A 19,938-nucleotide genomic window follows, 5' to 3' on the forward strand; every position below is an offset into this window, starting at 1 on the left:
TATGGAATCTGCCTTTTTCATATTCCGTTATTTGTAGTCTCACTGTTGCTGTCTTGTGTCCCAGATTCCAGCATCTCACTGTATGAAAGACACTGGAGCATTTTACTGCTCTAGCATCTTGTCCTCCTGTTTTTCTTTCAAGTCACATACTGTATCTCTTTCAAAAATATGTTTGAAAACTTTTAGAATTCAATAACTGACTTTGATAGAGAAATGACTGTTCCAGTGCATGGTAAATGACAGTGGTCTAGAACGCTGTTAAATTTAAGTCTGGAAAATGAACTTTAATAAAATGTGCTCCAATAATGTGCTGTGACAGCTTTTAGTGAAATCAACTCCAGTACTTTGATTCTCCCAGGAGCATAGTGAGACATACTCTAGCAGCCTTCAGCCATGGAATAAGAGAGCAGACGGCTTTATGATAAATGGCCCTAGAAGACTAAATTACAACTGCAGCAAATGAACAATATGTGGAAATTATTCGGTGGCTTTTTGTTTGTACACAAGCCTGCAGTGACACCTAGTGGTCACACACCCAGCCAAGAAACCAACCCACCAGCACTGTAGCTGTCAGTCCATGAAACTTCCGCTTTCTTTAAAAGAACACCAGTTTGCAAAAGACTACACCAAAATTAGCTGTCGCCCCCCTCTGCCCACTGCTGTGGGTACTTCAAATAAAGATGTATCCCCTTAAAGACTGAGAGTAAAAGCACCTGTCATTCTAACAAGTGACAGCTGGCAACAACGTGATGCACCATAGCTACACACAGCTGGCTTTCAGGCTGACCGTACTCTTCCCTTTCCTGAGAGCAATTTGCTTGATAGGTTTGGTTTCCACAGAGCACAGCTTTGGCAGGCCAAGACCTAGGTTGCCAAATGCCTTGACCTTCCTACCCTCCCTTCCTGCGCATGTGCCTCGCCTGCACTCCTTCACCATGTGCATGCACACTCACGTCCGGGAATGGCTGCTTTAGAGAGAGAACGTGAGCTATTGGGGACCAGTCGAACCCTCTGAGACACGGGGGCACAGAGAAGAGAGACCAGCCGCTGCTAATAAACGCCCATCCTGCAAGGGAGAACTCACAATCAGCATGGGGGGACACAGATTTAATGGACCGTACCAAGAGTGACGTTGGGAACATTGGGTAACTGCCAATCATTCAAAACCAGGGTGGGTCAGGATTTACAATGTGCTGCCAGTGGGGAATGCTGGCAACAGCACATCAGTATAGCTCAGTGCCAGCCATCAGCCGCCAGCTTGGTTGAAGCATGTCCCTGTGGGCACTGGGCATCTTGCAAGGGCTCAGTCGGAAGTGAAGGGAGGCAGAGCACTTGGAAGGAGGAAATCTGGAAGGCCAGGAAAGAGAAGAGACATCTCCAATTTCACCTGTCCATCCCCAATATACAGCAATCTTCCCAGTTCAGCTCCCAGCCAGATCATAGAGCAGAAATGGCATCAGTGACCTCCTCCTATCCCCACACAAGGCAAGGGTGCCTATTTGCATGACCCTCAGTCCCTCTGTGGCACCTAGTACTGTCAGCTGCAGTGTACCGCACTAATACAGGCCTGGAAGAGAATGCTCTACGATTCTACCGATTCTTCTTTGCAGCCTGCGTTCAGAGTGATGAAGCACTGGTCTTCACCAGATCATTCACCTGTGGGGCTCCAGAGGCACCATGCTCTCACCTACCCTATTCAAGATCTACAGGAGGAAATCAGGAGACTGTACAACCTCAAATAACTGCTCTGTCTCCTGTTCTTAGATTGAGTTCTTCTGGGCAGGGCAGGGCTGTGTCTTCCTGAGTTCATGAGCCGCATGCTGTGGGCATTAATGGAAAAGAAAAGAAAAGAAAAGAAAAGAAAAGAAAAGAAAAGAAAAGAAAAGAAAAGAAAGATTAACTTCTGACATACATAGTGCAATCATGCAGCTATCCTGGTTCCAATCTAGACTCCACTCTTGGGTGAGAAGCAGGTGCCTGGAGACGAACTCAAACAAGATGGAGCGAATGGTGGTGAAAATGAAAAGCTAGCTACATTGCATCACTTGGTCTGGAGGAAGCTTGACCTCCAATAGCCACATTGGTTCATGATCCAGCTAGACTCATCACTGCCCAGCAGCACTACTAACCATCAGCTGGGGCTGTGTTTATAAGAAAATATGTATTTGTATGTGATTGTGAAACTGAAAATCATGAGATTTTAAAAATAAATATGTGGCTTACTTGTCCTTTGGAGATGGAGTTGCTCACATTTTCCAAGCTTTTCCCTGCAACCACAAGGATGAGAAACTTACAATTTGTTTTAAACCAAAGCTAAGATTCTCATGAAGTCACACAGCTCTGGGAACTGGGGCTGTAAGAAAAACAAGCAAGTGTTAGAGCGGGGAAGCGGGGAGTGATGAGCCAAGTAACCTCTGAGCTGCTGCTCCTTTGAGAGCACGGTTGTGAGCAGTGAGAGAGAGCAGAAGGTGCTGCATTGGAGTCTTCCCAGGAGGAGAGCAAAGCAGCATAGCAGCCTGTGCATAACAAGCTGCAGCTTCCACGAGAGGGTGCACCAGGAAGAGGGGCAGCAGAGAGCCCCCAAAGAAAGATCAGGGGGAAGGAGCAATTGACTGTTGAGGTGGAGGTGCCCTCACTGCAGTAGATTCTGGGAGGGTTGTAGGGCCTCAGTGAATTACTTTATTTGACAAGGAGAGGGGTGAATTGGTTTTGCAGAGTGGGCAGTGCATGGGCAATAGAGGCCTAAGAGAGATTTTGAGTGGAGGGTGTATTACTGAGTGGCATGGAAGGAAGGACAGAGATTTGGAGATGAAGAGTGTTCATGGGAACATGGGAGCATGGAGAGGGAGATGGGCTGAGTTCCTGGGGGCTGGCTGGAAGGAGGCAAGGTTGAAGTACCTGGGGAAGGAAACACTTTTCCCTCAGGGACTGGACCAAGGAGACTGGTTTCATAGGGTCGGAAGAAGGCAGAGACAGGTGTGTTTCTGAGGCACAGAGGCGCTAAAAGCAGGATTCAAAAAAGGAAGCTCACACTTCCTGCCCCCCACCCCCACAAGCCCAACTGGTGCTCTGAAAAAGTAGCTGAGCAGCTCTGAACCCAAAATTGCGTGCCAGGACCTGTGTTGGGAGCTGCTGTTAGGCTCTAATGAACTTTACTTTGAGGGGTAATCTTCAGAAGAAACCATTTCAAAGGCTCACTAGACAACAAAGGGGCAAAGAACCACAAGTTATCTTTCACCTGAGACAACAAAGAAACCATTTGGACTTTATGGGATTCTTGACCAAAGGGGCTGGTCAGCCACTTTCTGGAGCATATGTTGGTAAGGAAACTCCCTTGAACAAAGGCTGTAGCTTGTTTTGTAAGGTCTTAGCCTCTAGAAAGCATTTTTCACTTTAATTTGCTTGTAACCATTTCTAACTCTACCCTTTATATGTGAATTCACTTACAATCTTATTGCCTCTTGTTAATAAACTTGTTTTACTTTTAATCTAAACCATTCCAGTGCTGTGTTTGATGTAAAGTGAATGTTAACTCCGGCTAATGTGGCAAGCCGCTTGGTAATATATTTTTAAAGGAACAAACTGGATGACTGGGAAACAAAATGGCAGATCAAATGTAATGTTGACAAATGCAAAATAATGCACATTGGAAAACATAATCCTAACTACATATGCAATGACAGGGTCTAAATTAGCTGTTACCACCCAAGAAAGAGATATTGAAGTCACTGTGGATAGTTCTCTGAAATCATCCACTCAATGTGCAGCAGCAGTCAAAAAAGCAAACCAAATGTTGGGAATCATCAAGAAAGGGATAGATAATAAAACAGAAAATATCATATTGCCTCTATATAAATCCCTATATGCCCACATGCAGATGTGGTTGCCCCATCTCAAAAAAGATATATGGGAATTGGAAAAGGTTCAGAAAAGGGCAACAAAAATGATTAGGCATATAGAACAGCTTCCGTATGAGGAGAGATTAATAAGACTGGGACTTTTCAGCTTGGAAAAGAGGCGACTAAAGGGTATATGATAGAGATCTATAAAATCATGAGTGGTATAGAGAAAGTAAATAAGGAAGTGTTATTTACTCCTTCTCATAATACAAGAACAAGGGGCCACCAAATGAAATTAATAGGTAGCAGGTTTAAAACAACCACAAGAAAGTATTTTTTCACACAATGCACTGTCAACCTCTGGAACGCCTTGCCAGAGGGTGTTGTGAAGGCCAATACTATAACAGGGTTCAAAAGGGAGCTAGATAGCCAGGATGGGCAGGAATGGTGACCCTAGCCTCTTTGCTAGAAGCTGGGACTGGGTGACAGGGCATGGATCACTTGATGATAACCTGTCTGTTCATTCCTCTTGGGGCACCTGCCATTGGCCACTGTCAGAGGACAGGATACTGGGCTTGATGGACCTTTGGTCTGACCCAGGATGGTCGTTCTTATGTTCTTAGTCTCTCGCTGAATTCTCCAGGAAAGGGCTGGACATTACAGAGCACATGTTTTGGGGAAAATTCAGGACTGGGGGGGGCATTGCATTCATCGTGCCAGGTATAAACAAGGCCGGTGAAGGCCAGAGTGGGGACGTGGTCTAAGGAGCAGGTTCCTAGAGTCAGAAGACTGAACCCAGGCTGCTTAATACACAGTCACTCGGCCCGTGCGTGTGTGATGGACGGAAGCCTCCAGACACAGGAGCTCCAGCGGCAGGTGTTTTGAGGCACTCAGGGTTACAGGGAAAGCAGCGGCACCACCGCCCACTGGTCTGCAAGGCACCCCGGAAGAGAAGACGTTTGATTCAGGCTGAAGAAGTCTCAGGGAAAGCAGCAGACCGACAGGGCATTCGAGGTAAGGCAACGGCCATGATAAAAGCTGCGTACCAAGGCTCCTGCGGTGCCGGAAGAACTGACGGGAAATTAAGCCACTGGCTCAACTCAAAGCTGACCGGCCGGGGGTTAAAACCCTCCCTCCCATTCGCAGCCCCGGCATGCGCTTCCTGCCGAGGACCTGGCCCCGGGAGCCGCGCAGGGCGGGGAGAAGAGCGCGGCGGCGGGGGGTTGCCAGGGACGCTGTTGAGAGGCCTGTGCAGGGCTGGGTCACCGCGCCCAGGGCGAGGCCCGTCCCTGACCGTGGCCGTAACGGGCCGGGCCAGGCCGGTGGCTGGGACACGCCCCTCCCCGCGAGGGAAACCAAACGTGGCTACCTCTAGGGTCAAGACCCCTAGCCTGGCAGCAGCTCCAGGTACTGCCCTATGCCCCGGAAGGGGAAACCGCAGCCTCGTCCTGAGACACGACGGATTCCGGAGGGCGGGGACTTGCCACGGTAGCTAGAGAAGCCGGAAGTGGAAGGTACTTTTTGTGCGCAGGCGCATTAAGGCCTACTGCCGGGGGGGGGGAGGGCAAGTAGTGGGACCGACGCGCGCGCAGAAGGGGCGTGGCTACCCCCTCGTGAGGGGCGGAAGTGGCGGCGCGGCCGGGCTCCGCTGCCACCCCCCGATGCTCCGCTCCTGGTACCTGCTGTGCTGCCTCTGGGCCCTGCACCTGCCGGGCGCCGGGGAGGGGGCGGCCCGCGGCATAGACCTCGCCCACTACCGGTGAGGCTCAGGGCGGCTCGGTTCCCCCCAGCTCCCCCTGCCGGGAGCGGCCCCCTCGGCCTGGCCGGCCCCGCTCCGGCCCCGGGCTCGGTGCGGCCCCGCTCGGGCCCGGCTGGGGGCAGTAGGCGAGTCCCGCCCAGGCATGTGGAAGGGGCCGGGCCGCGCATCTGGGCGCTTAAGCGACGTGCGGCTGCCAAGCGGCCCGGGCAGTGCGGGCGGCGGGCGGGGGAACCCCGGGCCGGTTTGGCCAAGCCGGGGGCGCAGCCCTGGCGAGCCGATAGGCCCGTAGCCGTGTCCGCGCTCCAATGCCGCCTCTGCCCTCAGGGAGCGGGTCAAGTCCATGTTCTACCACGCCTACGACAGCTACCTGGAAAACGCGTTTCCCTACGATGAACTGCGGCCTCTGACGTGTGATGGACAGGACACCTGGGGAAGGTACTGGAGAGGGTTAATGTTCCCTATGAGCTTGTTCGCCTGCTGTGTCCAGGGTGCCGGCGTTTCCCTACCTCTCCCTAGACTTAAGAATCTAAAAGACCTTCATCTTTAGCTCTGACGACTCTGTGGGGCACTGTCATGGTCTCTGCTGTAACTGTGCCAAGCCGTTTGATAAAGGTGGAGTCTCAAACTGCATTAGCTTGAATCGTATATGTTGGTGAAGGAGAAAAACCAATTGGATCACACAAGCCAGGCACCTGCCAGTAAAAGAGAATTGTTTAAGGAAAAGATGAGACAGGGTGGGTAAGGTAATATATTTATTGTCTCGCTAATATCCTGGGACCAATGCGGCTAAAACAACTCTGTGAATAAGATGATTATGTCACGAAATATTATTGGGAGGTATTTTTACCACTAAGGCTGCAGGTATTGCTGTTGGAATACAGTATATTTTTGTTCTTAGCTCCACCTGTTGCCTGGCCCTCCAGTGGAGTCATAATTTTGTGTTGATGCTATTAGTGGCAATGGTTGTGATCTGACAGATTCAGCAGGATGATAGATGTCCTGTGGGTAGAATTCCCAGTCTTCTCTATACACAGCTTAGGGGTCTCAGGTTGGCTCACGCTGTTGCCTCTCAGTAACTGGAGTTGTAGTTAGACTTTGTTTGTTTTTGCTGTTAAATATTCAAGTGTTATATTTGTTACTGTCTGTCACCCTGGCTGCTACTTATCTCACTTGACATTTCCTCACACTGCCTTCTTTTCTCTTTTAGTTTTTCTCTCACGTTGATTGATGCTTTGGACACTCTACTAGTAAGTACCTCACTCAATTACAACCTTTTCTTGTTAATTTCCCTCTGTTTTATTTCATACAATATTACTTTCTGCACTTCTTAAATATCCTGCATTAGAGGCCTCGATTTACCTCTGCTCCTCTCAGGTGCTCTTCACCTACTTGTGAGAGAAACTTATTAACTGAGAGAGGGAGAGCCTGCATTGACTTCACTCCACTGAGATGCAGGTGCCTGGAGTGCCCAGCCTCTGACACCTTCTAAATATGGCATAAGGACCCAGAATGAGGGGGGAAAGCTTTGAAGACAATCAAATAGGAATCTTTTTCTTAGTGTCTTTTATATCCTCAGTTTCGTGAGTCAGCAGCTTGTGCTCCCAGCTAGTCAGGGGCGGCAAGTTGTATGGGCCCGTGGTGCCCGGGCTCCAGCAAGTTCAGGGCCCAGTTCCACCAAGGTTCGGAGCCGGATCTCTCCCCCGGCTCTGCCTGCCACCCCCGCGCACCTCCCCTGAGCTGTCCCCTACAGCTCCGTGCTGCGCTCCCTCGCTGGCCGCTCCCGGCTACAAGGGAGCGGCGCCAGGGGCAGGCTGAGGCAGCTGTTGCGCCGGAGGAGGCACATGGCAGTCCATTCGTCTGTCCCCTGCCAAACTCCCTCTCAGAGCATGCATCCCCGCCTGCACCCCCTCCTGCATGCCTACCCCAGCCCAGAACCTGCACCCTCCCAGAGCCTGCATCCCTCCTGCACCCAAACTTCCTCCCAGAGCCTGCACCCCAAACTCCCTCCCACACCCAAACTCCCTCCCAGAGCCGTGGGCAGGATTTGGACCTGTTCTGGGCACCACCAAAAATTATACAAACCTGCCGCCCCTGCAGCTTGGTCAAGTGAAAAAGGTTTAAAACAGCATCTAACCCTATAGTGAAGCTGCTGAGGAGTCTGTTATGTCATGCGTTCCTTATAATTGCTCCTTTGTTTTCCTGAGTGTAGTCATTTGCTGCCTCATGAGCCTCCCTCTCATTTGTCCTGATTTCTTTTCCAGATTTTGGGAAATGTTTCAGAGTTCCAGAGGGTTGTCAATGTGCTGCAGGAGGGGGTGGATTTTGATATTGACGTAAATGCGTCTGTCTTTGAAACCAACATCCGAGGTGAGCTGGGTGCTGGAGTAGGGCTTAACTTGAAAGTCGTTTGTGTGTCACAATCACAGTCTCTGTGAATTCATAATTTTATATCTAATGCAGAAGGGCAATGCAGAAGAACAGTGGGAATTGAATTCTGCTGCATACAAACTAAACAAAGAAAAATACACCTCCCTTCCTTCATTGTGCATTACCTCCCAGCCCCCTTTTGAATGGTTCCATATGTAAACTATACATACTACAGTTTGTGTACTTGTTCAAGGTTAGTTTTAAGTTTCAGAATGAGAGGTTTCATGCTGAAGTCATAAAGTTACACATCAAATCTGCTGTTGCTTCTAGAATAAGTTTCTTGTGTCCCTTGAGGCAGACGATGTTCTGGAATGGAGAGTAATTTTGTCTATTTAAGAAGCTATGATTAAAGTCCTCTTTCGCTTGAAAAATCATGACGACCTCTGCCTTCAGCACTACGTGCTTGTTTTACTCCTTCAATTCCCTCTACCTAAATGACACTTTCAGAGAAGAAAACTGTGCTATGCTTATTCTCATTCTCCTGCTCTGCTAGTTTCTGCACCCTGAGACAGTTTCTGGTAAAATATTTTACACATTAATAGTTTTTGACCTACACTTGCTATGTTACACATTTCTGGGCTCATTTAAAATACAAGACAACCCCATCCACTCTCTTTTTCCCTTTCAATTGCTCATACTTTATTCTCCTGATGTCATAATCCCAGTAGTTCTTCAGTTGTCTGTATCTGTACTACAGATAAACGGGCATAGGTAAGATCTGCTGTTTCTAATGCAATGAGGTAGAAGAAGTGCTTCCAGTTCTTTTTGACAGTTTACAAAGAAGCAAGAACAAGAATAAATCCAACTTTTTATCTTTGCAAAGCATCTTTGATTAGCACCTTCTTAGACACTAGAGATGAGTCATCTGTCTTCCCCTTCCCCGCCACAACTTCCTAGTTATGGAATCAAATGCTGCTGATTTGGGGGTTTTGTGCACAAAACCATCAGTTCATTCCTCCTTGTACTTCCTAATGAGCCCCTCACTTTGCACTGTTCCAGTGGTAGGTGGTCTCCTGTCTGCTCACTTGCTGTCTAAGAAAGCTGGTGTTGAAGTGGAAGCAGGATGGCCGTGCTCAGGACCTCTTCTGAGGATGGCGGAAGAAGCTGCTCGTAAACTCCTACCAGGTGAGAACCTTTCCAGAGCTGCAGATCTAACTTCTCTCTGCACTCTTCTGCATAGTAGATGCTGAGTTAACTGGCCAGTAGTAATACAAGTGCCATCACTTCAGCATCTAAAATAGTCCCCAGATCACTGGAATCATAGGGGAAGTCTAACTAGCTGTATTAAACGGCCATATTTTTGTCAGTGCTGCACTGATGTACAAGTATTTTGGTGTTACTGAAGTCTGGGGAATGAGCCTAGGCTCAAATAAATCCTTTACAATCCACATGGAAACCTCTGAAGCTTCCAAAGCAGCTGTGGGATGGTTGTTGGAAGCAGAATGCAGGACTCTGGGTCACTTGAGACAAAATATCGCAGGAAATGTGAGTGTAGTCTTCTGAAATGACAGCATTAGGTATATGTAATGCCTGCAGGAAACACCCGGAACGTGGAGGTATCAGTCACATGAATGTACGCCATCATGTATATTAGGTTTCAGAGTAACAGCCGTGTTAGTCTGTATTCGCAAAAAAAAAAGGAGTACTTGTGGCACCTTAGAGACTAACCAATTTATTTGAGCATGAGCTTTCGTGAGCTACAGCTCACGGTATGCATCTGATGAAGTGAGCTGTAGCTCACGAAAGCTCATGCTCAAATAAATTGGTTAGTCTCTAAGGTGCCACAAGTACTCCTTTTCTTTTTATCATGTATATTAGTTACTCCAAGCAAAAAAAAATGTTAAAAGAACATTAAGGTGGTCAAGTGATGGTCTCTAGAGGCAGAAAATGTGCAAACTCAACTCTGCCCCACTGTGGGCTTCCATTAGGATACACAGTCAGAGTACGTGAGTTGTTGTATTGGTTTTATGTGCCTCGTCCCGGGCACAGATTGGACTGCATTCAGTTAATGAGGCAGCTTTTCAGCGTTTGCATCCTCACAGAGATCATCCCGCTTGTGCAGTGAGGCAGGCATACCCTCAAACACTGCATGCTAAGTGATAGGTCTCCACAATCGATGTCCAGCATTTCTTGTCTAGCCTTCTGGGTTCTACCTCTCTTCCCCCATACCGGGCTATGGTGCCACCTCCCATTTATTTCAGTGCACTTCAGACTACTCCAAACCCCTGGTCTCTTGCTGGCATCCATGCTTGAATGAGAGGCACAGGCAGTAACAGTCAGCCTGTTAAATGTTGTCTGGTGATAGATGCCGAACGTTCTCCTGTGAATCACGACTGTGATGTGTTTCAGCTTTTCAGACCCCAACTGGGATGCCATATGGGACAGTGAACTTGCTGCATGGAGTAAACCCTGGAGAGACCCCAGTTACCTGTACTGCTGGTATCGGAACATTCATAGTGGAATTTGCCACGTTAAGCCATCTTACGGGTGACCTAGTGTTTGAGGATGTGGCCAGAAAAGCCATTAAGGCCCTGTGGAAAAATCGCTCCGATATTGGATTGGTGAGTGGGGGGAAACGCCCTTCATGTTATGCTTACATCCTTTTTGTAAACAGTGTACAGGAGGCAGTACTAGGTAAGCCAGGATAGATAGAGGACACGCGTTATCTTTAAATGAGCGATACCTTATAGTACTACATGAGTATAACTGCAATACCAGTAATCCTGCAGTAGGTGGCACTTAGCCTACTGTTCCAGAACCCTGGTAACTTCAGTTAGACTATATCCACCTCGGATACGTTACACAGTTCTTGTATTCTACCCAGAAGAGGCTGGCGGGCAAATGTTGTGATTTTCACAGTTTTATAATTTTTATAACTCCGCTTTCGTTATGATCCTCTGTCATTACTGGCTCACAGCCTCCTTAAAACGTTGCTTTAGCGCCGCTATTCCAAGTTTAGTCTCTGTCGAAGGGGGATTTTTTTATTTATTTTTTTTTAAATGAGACTAGTCAATTCAGATGTTTATAATTTAGGCTTTGGAGAGGAGGGTTGGAACACAATTTCCCCATACTTAAAATATAAATATAAATATTTTCTCTTGACACTTACATTTTTGTACACAAAACTTGGACATTTCTGAAGTTTAAAAATGTCTGTCTCCACATGTGACTAGACCTCAATGAGGACCTTGGCAAATTTAAAGAAAAAAATTATGAATGACTACAAATCTGTTTCCACACATGCACTGTAACAGAGAAAAATCTTTAAGCATATGGTTATGGTCTTGCCCAGCTCCATAATGCCACGCTGTAGACCTCGAGTGCCACAAATAGGTTTTTTCCTTGTATCTAAAGAGTTTTTTCTAGCTTAAAACCCTCTGGAATTTTGGAAAAATGCAGTTACTCTATTCTGTAGTCCCAGAGTTCAGGTCAGATAATACCTAACAAAGCTGCACTTTATGGCATTGTAATCAATAAAATCCTAGGTAAAACTTTATACCAATGAGGCATTAATGTTGCAAATAAAGAATGCAAAGTAGTGGTTCCCATAGCATTGTTCATGTCTGCCTATTGACAAACCAGGTGTAGTTGTGAAATGCAGAAAACAGTTAATTTAACTTGAAGGTTGCAAATTCATCATAAAATCAGGACAGCAATACTAATGTTGTATTGCTATATGTGTCTGTATTTCATAAAGTTTGCCAAGTGCTTTGGAATCCATGGCTTTCAAATAAACAGTAGAAAGAGAAGATCGTCCTCGGAATCTAGTATTAACAGGCAAGCTTTGGCTTTTCTTTAAACTCTTCCTTTTCCCACAGGTGGGTAACCACATTGATGTGGTAACTGCCAAATGGGTAGCCCAAGATGCTGGCATTGGGGCAGGGGTAGATTCCTACTTTGAATACCTTGTTAAAGGAGCCATTCTGCTGCATGATGAAGAGCTGATGTCCATGTTCCTAGGTGAGAGCTTTTTTTCTCCTGGATGACTGGGCCTTTTTTCACCAGATTTTCCCAAAAGTGTCTCCTTAAGTGCACCTGTAGATATCTGTATGTACAGAGAGAGGCCCCTGGAAATGTGACCTTAAGCAACTCCATGGTGCAGACTCACTTCTGAGGTATCTTCAGCTCTGTGGGTGAAATTCTGGCCTCCCATTGACCTCAGTAGAGCCAGGCTAGTACCTGTGTCTTTTTGGAGCTAAATTTCTTTTTCCATCATTTGGTCTGTTAGACTCCTTTTAACAAGAGGATGCTAAAAGTCTGACAAAACTCCTTTCTAGACTGTTTCCTGTAGTGATGGTTTTTGTTACAATAAGGCCTTGTAAGATTTGTGAGTGTTCTGTATGACAGTGCTCTGGGAGAAATGAATGTTCTTAGTGTTTGACTAATCCACAGTGGAAAAAGGGGCTTCTCTTCTGCTATTTAAAAATTCAGTTGTGATAAATTATTTTTCTCCGCTTCTTTTTAGAATATAACAAAGCCATTAAGAACTACACAAAATTCGACGATTGGTACCTGTGGGTTCAGATGTACAAAGGGACAGTGTCCATGCCTGTCTTTCAGTCCCTAGAGGCCTACTGGCCAGGCTTACAGGTAGGAAGAGAAATAACATACACTAATCTTGTTCCTCCCTGTCTTGGGTCCATCTGCACCACAAATACTGTGCCGGGGCATATGATGATAACTTTTATCTTCTGTCCCGGTTAAAGCCTGGCTCTGCTCCGCAGTGTAGACGGACTTCACCTCCTGCAGCCTTTGGCAGAGCTGAATTAGACTCCAGAAGTGCTACATACAGAACCATAGATTAAGTGTGAATGGGGACAGCCATATTGTAACCTGCTTTCCTAACACAGTTCTTATGAAGATGGGGGGGGAGGGGCCCTAAGAAAAGAGACCAAATCCCTTCCCCATCTTCTCCTAAACACTTTTTTTATGTTTGAGTTTATTTCTTGCAATGAGAATTGCTTATTGAGTAGTTCCCACTCCCTAGTGTCCTATAGTTGACTACGCAGCAACAGCCCCTCTGCTGCTGAAATGAAAGGAACAGTGTCTTCTAGATGAGTCAGGGAAGCTCTAAAATGAATCCTCTGAGACCCACATCAGCCAGAAGGGAGTAGAAAACTTGGTATGAATTCAGAGATCACATGGAATATGATCCAACAGAAGTGTCACCAGCTTCCTCATTAGCTCCAGCTATTCTTAAGGTACCCTGTCTGAATATGACTATGTTCAAACTCTGTGAGCAGTCCATTGGTTTCTCATTTAATGACTGTAGGAAAGGTTGTTTTTTTTTTAAGCTAAGTCCTGTGTAGTTTGTTGTTTCCCAACTAAGTGTTGCTTCACTAGGTGTTTTTTCTTTCCCCAGAGCCTGATAGGGGACATCAATAATGCCATGCGAACATTCCTCAATTATTACACTGTTTGGAAACAGTTTGGTGGGCTGCCTGAGTTTTACAACATTCCCCAGGGCTATACAGTGGAGAAGCGAGAAGGATACCCACTCAGACCTGGTAAACAGAAGCAACAAACATGTTGACACTGAGTCCTGCTTTTACTCTAGTGTAGTAATTTAAATGTTACCTAACATCTAATCTGCAAGATTTTACACTACTGCAATAATAACTTCATTCTCAGGGCACTCCCATTTTCCATTTCCGGCAAGAGTCTGACTTTCACTATAGGTAGGACTACATTTTAAAGGAGCCTAACCACTGTGCCACTTCTTAAAGGGGCCCTGTCAAATGGATTAGGCCCAAAATATAGGGTTTGTGCTATTGAAGAAGATGCATCAAGTGTAGTATTAAGTGTTCTCAAAGTCTGTCAGTAAAAGGCTTTTTAATGTAAATGTTCACTTGCACACATGAATTCTGTACTAGTATAACTAGAAAGTGAAATTGACTATAAACAGACCAGTCTGGTTTTGCTGAATGAAGTGCATAGAGTAAAGCAGACTTTTGCTATTCCTCCAGTTTTATTAACCTTATTGCAGTTGAGTAACACAAATAATGTTAATGATCCTGTGATGCAAGATCATCTCTGAAACTTGAAAATAACATTTCTCCCTCGTTCCTTTGTCCTTTTCTGTTCCACAACCATTGATTTCCCTTTTCCCTGTTTCTTACAACACACATGGTTCTACTTCATTTACTTGTGCACCTGCATCATGTAGGTCTGCAAATGCATTTGTTAATTTGAGTTTCCTGAATGGCTGTTACAGCAGCATAACATCATTCGCCATGTGGCCTGTAAACTGGACTTTTTTACCAAAAATTCTTAGCAATGCTAATTTTCTTAGCATGTGTCACAATATCACAGTAGCAATGTTTCTAGAGTAAGGAAAAGAGAAGGTGCACCTGATGTCTGCCGTGGATGTATCCATATTACCCATCCCTGTATCTAAACATCAGGAAACCCTATCTTTCAGTAGCTTATAAAATGTACAACTTTTTTTTATGGGGCTGAAATGTCTGATGCAGAATTGCGGTATCAAAGAATTTTCTAAATTTAGGGGGTTTTTTTAGGGCAAGTTTAATTTTAAATTTTTTTAACTTCACTTCATTCCCATCCCCTAAATGTGAGGCGGGAAATGCATAGTTAACATGTCATCTCAATTCAAACTGTTTAATTGCAGATTTGGCTTGTCCTCTGGGAAGATGGGTGAGAGCCAGAGGCAATATATAGGGCTAATTGATCTGATCCTCTTGAATTGTATTGGTGAATCTATGCAAATTGCAGGGGTGTCTTCTGTGCACTGTAACAAAGTCTTTGCTGCTGGATTTTGCAGAGCTGATCGAGAGTGCCATGTATCTGTACCGTGCCACACGAGATCCCACCCTCTTAGAACTGGGGAGAGATGCTGTGGAGTCCATAGAGAAAATCAGTAAGGTGGAGTGTGGATTTGCAACAGTAAGTGTCTGCTGAAAACCAGCTTTCAACCAGCAAGTGTTGGTCTCTTGATAGTTTGTCAAAGAGGGTGATGTCTGTAGGCTGGCTGATCACTTGAGGGGAGGTTTTCTTGTTTTTTAAAGACCAATCAAACAGTCCCGTGGTAAAACTCAATTTTGTAACCCTGCTCATGCTTCAGGGAGTAACTCCACTGCCAGAGCAGTAAGGGAGTTAGGGCCATATTATGCCCTGCTACTGTGTGGGTAAGAGTTGGGGATGGCACAAAAAGCCTCCCCACTTCCCTCTGCCCTCAGCACAGGAACTACTTCCTCCTGGTGCCTCTGTGGGTGCAAGGGGTTGGGGAGAAAGCAGGGCCAGGACATGTTCCCACTGCATGTAGGGCACTGCACCTCTCAGCGATCTGCTGGAATGGTACAGGTCTGCATTGCCCTGACATGGGCCTGTGCTGATCAGATACAACTGAGCCTTTACGAGTTGATTTCTTTACACTTCTCTAACACCTGCCATTCAAGGATCTCACACTGTCACGATGAATCGTTAATGCACAAACACTGAGAATTCAACCTCACAACTCTGAAGTAGATAAGTCCCCATTTTATAGGTTGGGAAATGGTGGGTAAGTCGCTTCGTGTCGCTAAGTCATATGGGAAATCCTTAGCACAGAACTCCTCTCTCCTGATTAGCAGTTAGAGCAAGTGACTGGCAGACATTTCAGTTGGATAAAACAGCCAAAAAGAAACTGTTAGAAGTAATTAATTTTAAATGTTGTGCACCATCAAGCCAAATGGCAACTCCTCGGGGTAAGAATCGGCAGTGGACTGGTGAGTCCATGTATTGCTTAGCTGTAGGGATGAATTCCAAGCTGACTGTTTTCCCAAGTTCATGACATCTAGGAGCACTCTGTGAGGTTCTGGGTTCAGGACAGATGTAATCCACTTGATCTGTTCTCTTACAGATCAAAGACCTGAGGGATCACCGACTGGATAATCGCATGGAATCCTTTTTCTTGGCTGAAACAGTGAAATATTTATATCTGCTGTTTGACCCAGATAACTTCATTCACAATGATGGGTCAGCCTTTGATGTGGTGTCCATGCCTTATGGGGAATGCATCCTTGGTGCTGGCGGATATGTCTTCAATACCGAAGCTCACCCCATAGACCCTGCTGCCCTGCACTGTTGTAGAAAACAGAAGGAAGAGCAGTGGGAAGTGGAAGACTTAATGAGAGCGTTTTACTTTCTGAAGAAAAGCAAAAAGTCCACGTTCAAGAGAACTGCAGACCATAGTGGGAGGGAAAGCCAGACAGCATCTGCAGATACTTCCTCAGGGAGCAGCAGGGTGGAAATGAACCCGGAGAAGAACACCAAAAGGAGAATCCCTCTCCTGAGCTGCCCTAATCAGCCCTTTACCTCCAAACTTTCAGTTCTGGGACAGGTCTTTCTAGACAACACGTGACTCCTTCACTACGAGTCCGAGTTGTTGAAGTTAATAAATCCGCTTGGATTTGCACTCTGTGGACCTTTTTATTCTGTGGGAAATATTTTTCAGTGGTGGAAAAAAATGCACAACAGGATTTCCACTGTTATGTAAAATATCCTACAATTAGATCCCCTTGCACTCTTGCCTTTTGTATTGCATGAATCAGGGTTACTGTTCCGTTTGTTAACGCAGCTCAAAGTGTTATACCAGAATGAGTCGCCAGTTTGGAAAGCAGAAATCTCTGAGAAGGAAGAGCCTGCAGCCTGTGACTTTTGCGGATTCATTTGCAGCTGTGTTAAATGTTCTGAGGCCGTTTAAAGTCTCGACCATATGCAGAGTTTCCAGTGCCTCCTGCTTAAGAAAAGAAGGAAATTGAGCTACCTGGCTGTAGCAACATGAGAACAGAAGCAAATTACTAGCAGCTACTTCTCTTACTCCTTAAATTGCAGATTTTCTCTGATTAGCCTTAAATTTTACTGCTGGTCCTAGGAGATCATGTGGGCACAGGCTTGAACACCCAGAGCTCCCAGATGGGGAATAGTTCATGGGCAACCTCTATTCCAGATAACAGGTTTTCAGTTCCATGCTGGGCTGTTGGACAAATGAACTGTACATCTGGCAGTTGGGGGGAAACCAACATGGGAGGATCTGTCAAGTGTCAGAAAGTGAGTTAATTTGTGTCATAGAACATTTCACATCACACATTCCCTTACATCTAGCACTAGTGCTCATTAGTACCCTGTGCGTGACACTGTCCCTTAGGAGGCTGGCTGGCTGACTGCTGGGTGGATGTCACCTAGAAGCTGATTAAATTTCTGTAGTTTTCTGGGGCCTGTGATGTGCGGAAGGAGGGACTTTGTGCTGTGGATTAGAAACCCTTCTAACCCCAAGGGACGAGGCTTGACTGACTCCCCAAGTGTTCTGCCTGCCTCTGCTCAGAAAAACCCTTCCTCCTTCCCTGCCTTCAATGCCTAATATGACCCATCTCCCCCTAACAGCTGCGTGGACCTTCTTGTTGGGAACTAATGTGGCAGTCAGCAGGAATCCACGCAGCATGAGGCAGGCAGTCCATTGGTAGGGCAGGGGTAGTGTGGGGTAGGGAGATGGGACCAAAGCCAGGGAAGAACACCAGTTTTGTTCAGAGTGAGGTATAGAATACTCCAGCCCCTCAGTACAGAGGAGAGGCTGAATAGATATGCAACTCCTCTAAAAGTGGGGCAGGGTGGGTTTCTAATGGCCACATTCTTTTAAAGTGAAGTCGAACCATGATGGTTCCCTTTCTAATAGTGAAAAGCCTTGCTCCTGAATGAACAGGCTATTGGTGGGATCTGACAACCCCTACTGCTCTGTGAGTCTCAGGAGATATAAAGAACCCTGACCCTTCAGCAGGGGAGATGATCTTCCAGAGTCCCCTGGGGAGCTTGTCCCCACCTCTATCATGGTGGCCAGGTGCATTGCAAGAGTTTCATTTTGATGTAGCAGGAACCAAACTGCCCAAGGCTGCAGATAGCATAGCCTGATGGTTTGATTCCATATAGCCATTCCTAGCTTCCCTTCTACCTTTCTTTGCATGTGCAATATATCTGTTCTTGCTTGGGGTAGCAGAAGCTGACCAAGCAGGGGCTCTCTACACTCATTTTTATGCCAGTAGTGCCCCACGTTGTTAAGTAGAATGGGAGCCTTGGTGTGGCAGTAGGTCTATAACTTTTGCCTGTTTTAGAATTGGCCATGGAAAGTAGGTCAAGTTATTTTCAATAAAAAACATTGTAAATAGGTGCAAGAGAACCAGACAACCTAGATTAGCCTAAACCAAAAAGGCCATGATTGATATAATCCAAGGACTGTTGAAATTATGCTTATTAAAAACAAATGATGTGGAGCCAGAAGTTAATGAACTGAAGTTGATGTGTTGCATATTAGGCCAAATTGGTGGATTAAACCATGAGAGGATCAGCTATTCCACCCAACACTCCCTTTTTTCGGTGCTTGAAGAAAGACACTTTGGCAGAGGGGAGATACAGAGAGAACTCTCAGAAGCTTCTGGAGGAACTTCATCATGGCTGCCACTCTCACCATCTCCTGGGACCCTGGGCCTTCAGCATCCTGATCCTGAGGGATGTTCTGACCAGACTGGACCAGAGAGAGGGACCCCAAAGACATTGCCACCTGTACCGGCCCCAGCTGAATCTCAGACACCAGCTGGGATGAAATGGGATCAGACTTTAACAGCATCGACGGCTCCAGCTCATTTCAACTTCTTCTCTTTTCCCCAAAAGGACAGTTATTACCATCTGATACCATTTAAGAGACTGTCAGACAAGGATGTTTTCCTTCTAAAAACTCTCCAGCTTAAGGGAAAGGGGGGAAGGATGTTGTTAAAATTAAAGGCTTTACATTCCAAATACTGTAACTGTTTGTCCTTCTTTATCTTTAATAAAAGGTTCAAATGATTTTTACTGTCATGTTTAGCATGATACTAGGCAGGCTAAGGTCTCTGTATACCAAGCCCCAAACAGTAACTAGATTATGTTAACATAGGGATTCCCAAACTTTTTGCCAGCATAACCCCATTTTGAGACTTATGGTCTCCAGTGCCCACAGACCACATCATAGCAACCAAGGAATTTACACATGAAGTACATTATTTAATGCTCTCTAATGTGACACAGGGGCTTGTGTGTTGCAACACAGCTTCCTGAAGTCTGGTGGCATGGTAGAAATTGCACATCTAATCTCCAGTTGTGACATCCACAGTAGATCAACCCTGAGACTTGATGGACACAAGCACTGAATCCAGCCTCACCCAAATACAGGCTTGCAAATGGCACCATCGGTTTGAAGGTGCAGGTTGAGAGTGCAGGATATTCGTTCTTGTGACAGTGAGCCAAATTCCCAGAGAGAAAGTTGAGCACATGTTCCTCGCAAGAATCTATCACAGGAAATTTCAGTGAGCTGTTCAGTGTCAGCTGCTGGCAACTCCATGGTGTCAGGCTTGTACTGAAAAGGGTTTCGCACCCAGTCATACTTTGTCACGTCCAGGTCAGGGGGAAAGGATGTAAACTGTTCTGGCCAGCTGAGGTGCTCGGCCATCACCTGTGTAGGAGGCTGAATAATTTCATTGTCAGCCAGGAACTTGCAAAGCTGAAGGAAGGATTCATAGTTTGTCTTCAATAGATTATACTTCCAGAAAACAATTAATAAATCTTCTGATTTTGATTGACTCAGCTGAAGGATGGGGGGTGGGCGGAGTCTTTCCTTGCAGACCTGTATTCAGTTCATTCAGATTCCCAAATACATCTGTGATAAGGCAAGAAGGCACCTCTTCCTGTAGGCACACAGGAAAATCAACACATTCGCTCTGTTCACAGGCCATTGCACGGGCACACAGCTCATCTCTCCGTTCAGAAAATCGGCCCAGCACTTTTCATTTTGAGAGCTAACAAGCTTCATTGTGGAATAATAACACGGCATGATCAGACCCCAGGTCTTCACACAGTTTTGCAAAAAGACCATGCAGGGAGACAGAACAG

General features: G+C 46.1%; 1 protein-coding gene and 1 long non-coding RNA gene across 3 annotated transcripts; one reads left to right on the forward strand and one right to left on the reverse strand.

Annotated features, from left to right (window-relative positions):
• Positions 1–322: 322 nt before the first annotated feature.
• Positions 323–5,332, reverse strand: LOC144273543 (uncharacterized). Of its 2 annotated transcripts, none has more exons than XR_013347769.1 (3): positions 5,209–5,332; positions 2,224–2,353; positions 323–1,820 (listed from the first exon to the last, which is right to left on the reverse strand). It is a non-coding gene; the product is annotated as an uncharacterized LOC144273543 (long non-coding RNA). The 2 variants fall into 2 exon arrangements; XR_013347770.1 differs by having other exon boundaries at positions 2,224–2,267; positions 5,209–5,326.
• A 114-nt stretch (positions 5,333–5,446) lies between these two features.
• EDEM2 (ER degradation enhancing alpha-mannosidase like protein 2) lies at positions 5,447–18,858 on the forward strand. Its single transcript, XM_077832116.1, has 11 exons — positions 5,447–5,598; positions 5,923–6,033; positions 6,806–6,845; positions 7,860–7,965; positions 9,025–9,150; positions 10,375–10,586; positions 11,844–11,985; positions 12,491–12,615; positions 13,388–13,532; positions 14,807–14,928; positions 15,884–18,858. Exons 1-11 carry the CDS (start codon positions 5,501–5,503, stop codon positions 16,382–16,384), a joined length of 1,728 nt encoding a protein of 575 aa, XP_077688242.1. The 5' UTR covers positions 5,447–5,500; the 3' UTR covers positions 16,385–18,858.
• The last annotated feature ends 1,080 nt before the right edge of the window (positions 18,859–19,938 follow it).

The sequence above is a fragment of the Eretmochelys imbricata genome, chromosome 13 (genome assembly GCF_965152235.1).
Source record: "Eretmochelys imbricata isolate rEreImb1 chromosome 13, rEreImb1.hap1, whole genome shotgun sequence".
NCBI classification, from domain to species: Eukaryota; Metazoa; Chordata; order Testudines; family Cheloniidae; genus Eretmochelys; species Eretmochelys imbricata.

Bases quoted from the DNA above. Each gene is read 5' to 3' on its own strand.
- EDEM2 (XM_077832116.1), top strand. From the start codon at position 5,501: ATGCTCCGCTCCTGGTACCTGCTGTGCTGCCTCTGGGCCCTGCACCTG. The intron at 7,966-9,024 runs GTGAGCTGGGTG...GCACTGTTCCAG, and splicing joins CTTTGAAACCAACATCCGAG to TGGTAGGTGGTCTCCTGTCT. The intron at 10,587-11,843 runs GTGAGTGGGGGG...CTTTTCCCACAG, and splicing joins ATCGCTCCGATATTGGATTG to GTGGGTAACCACATTGATGT.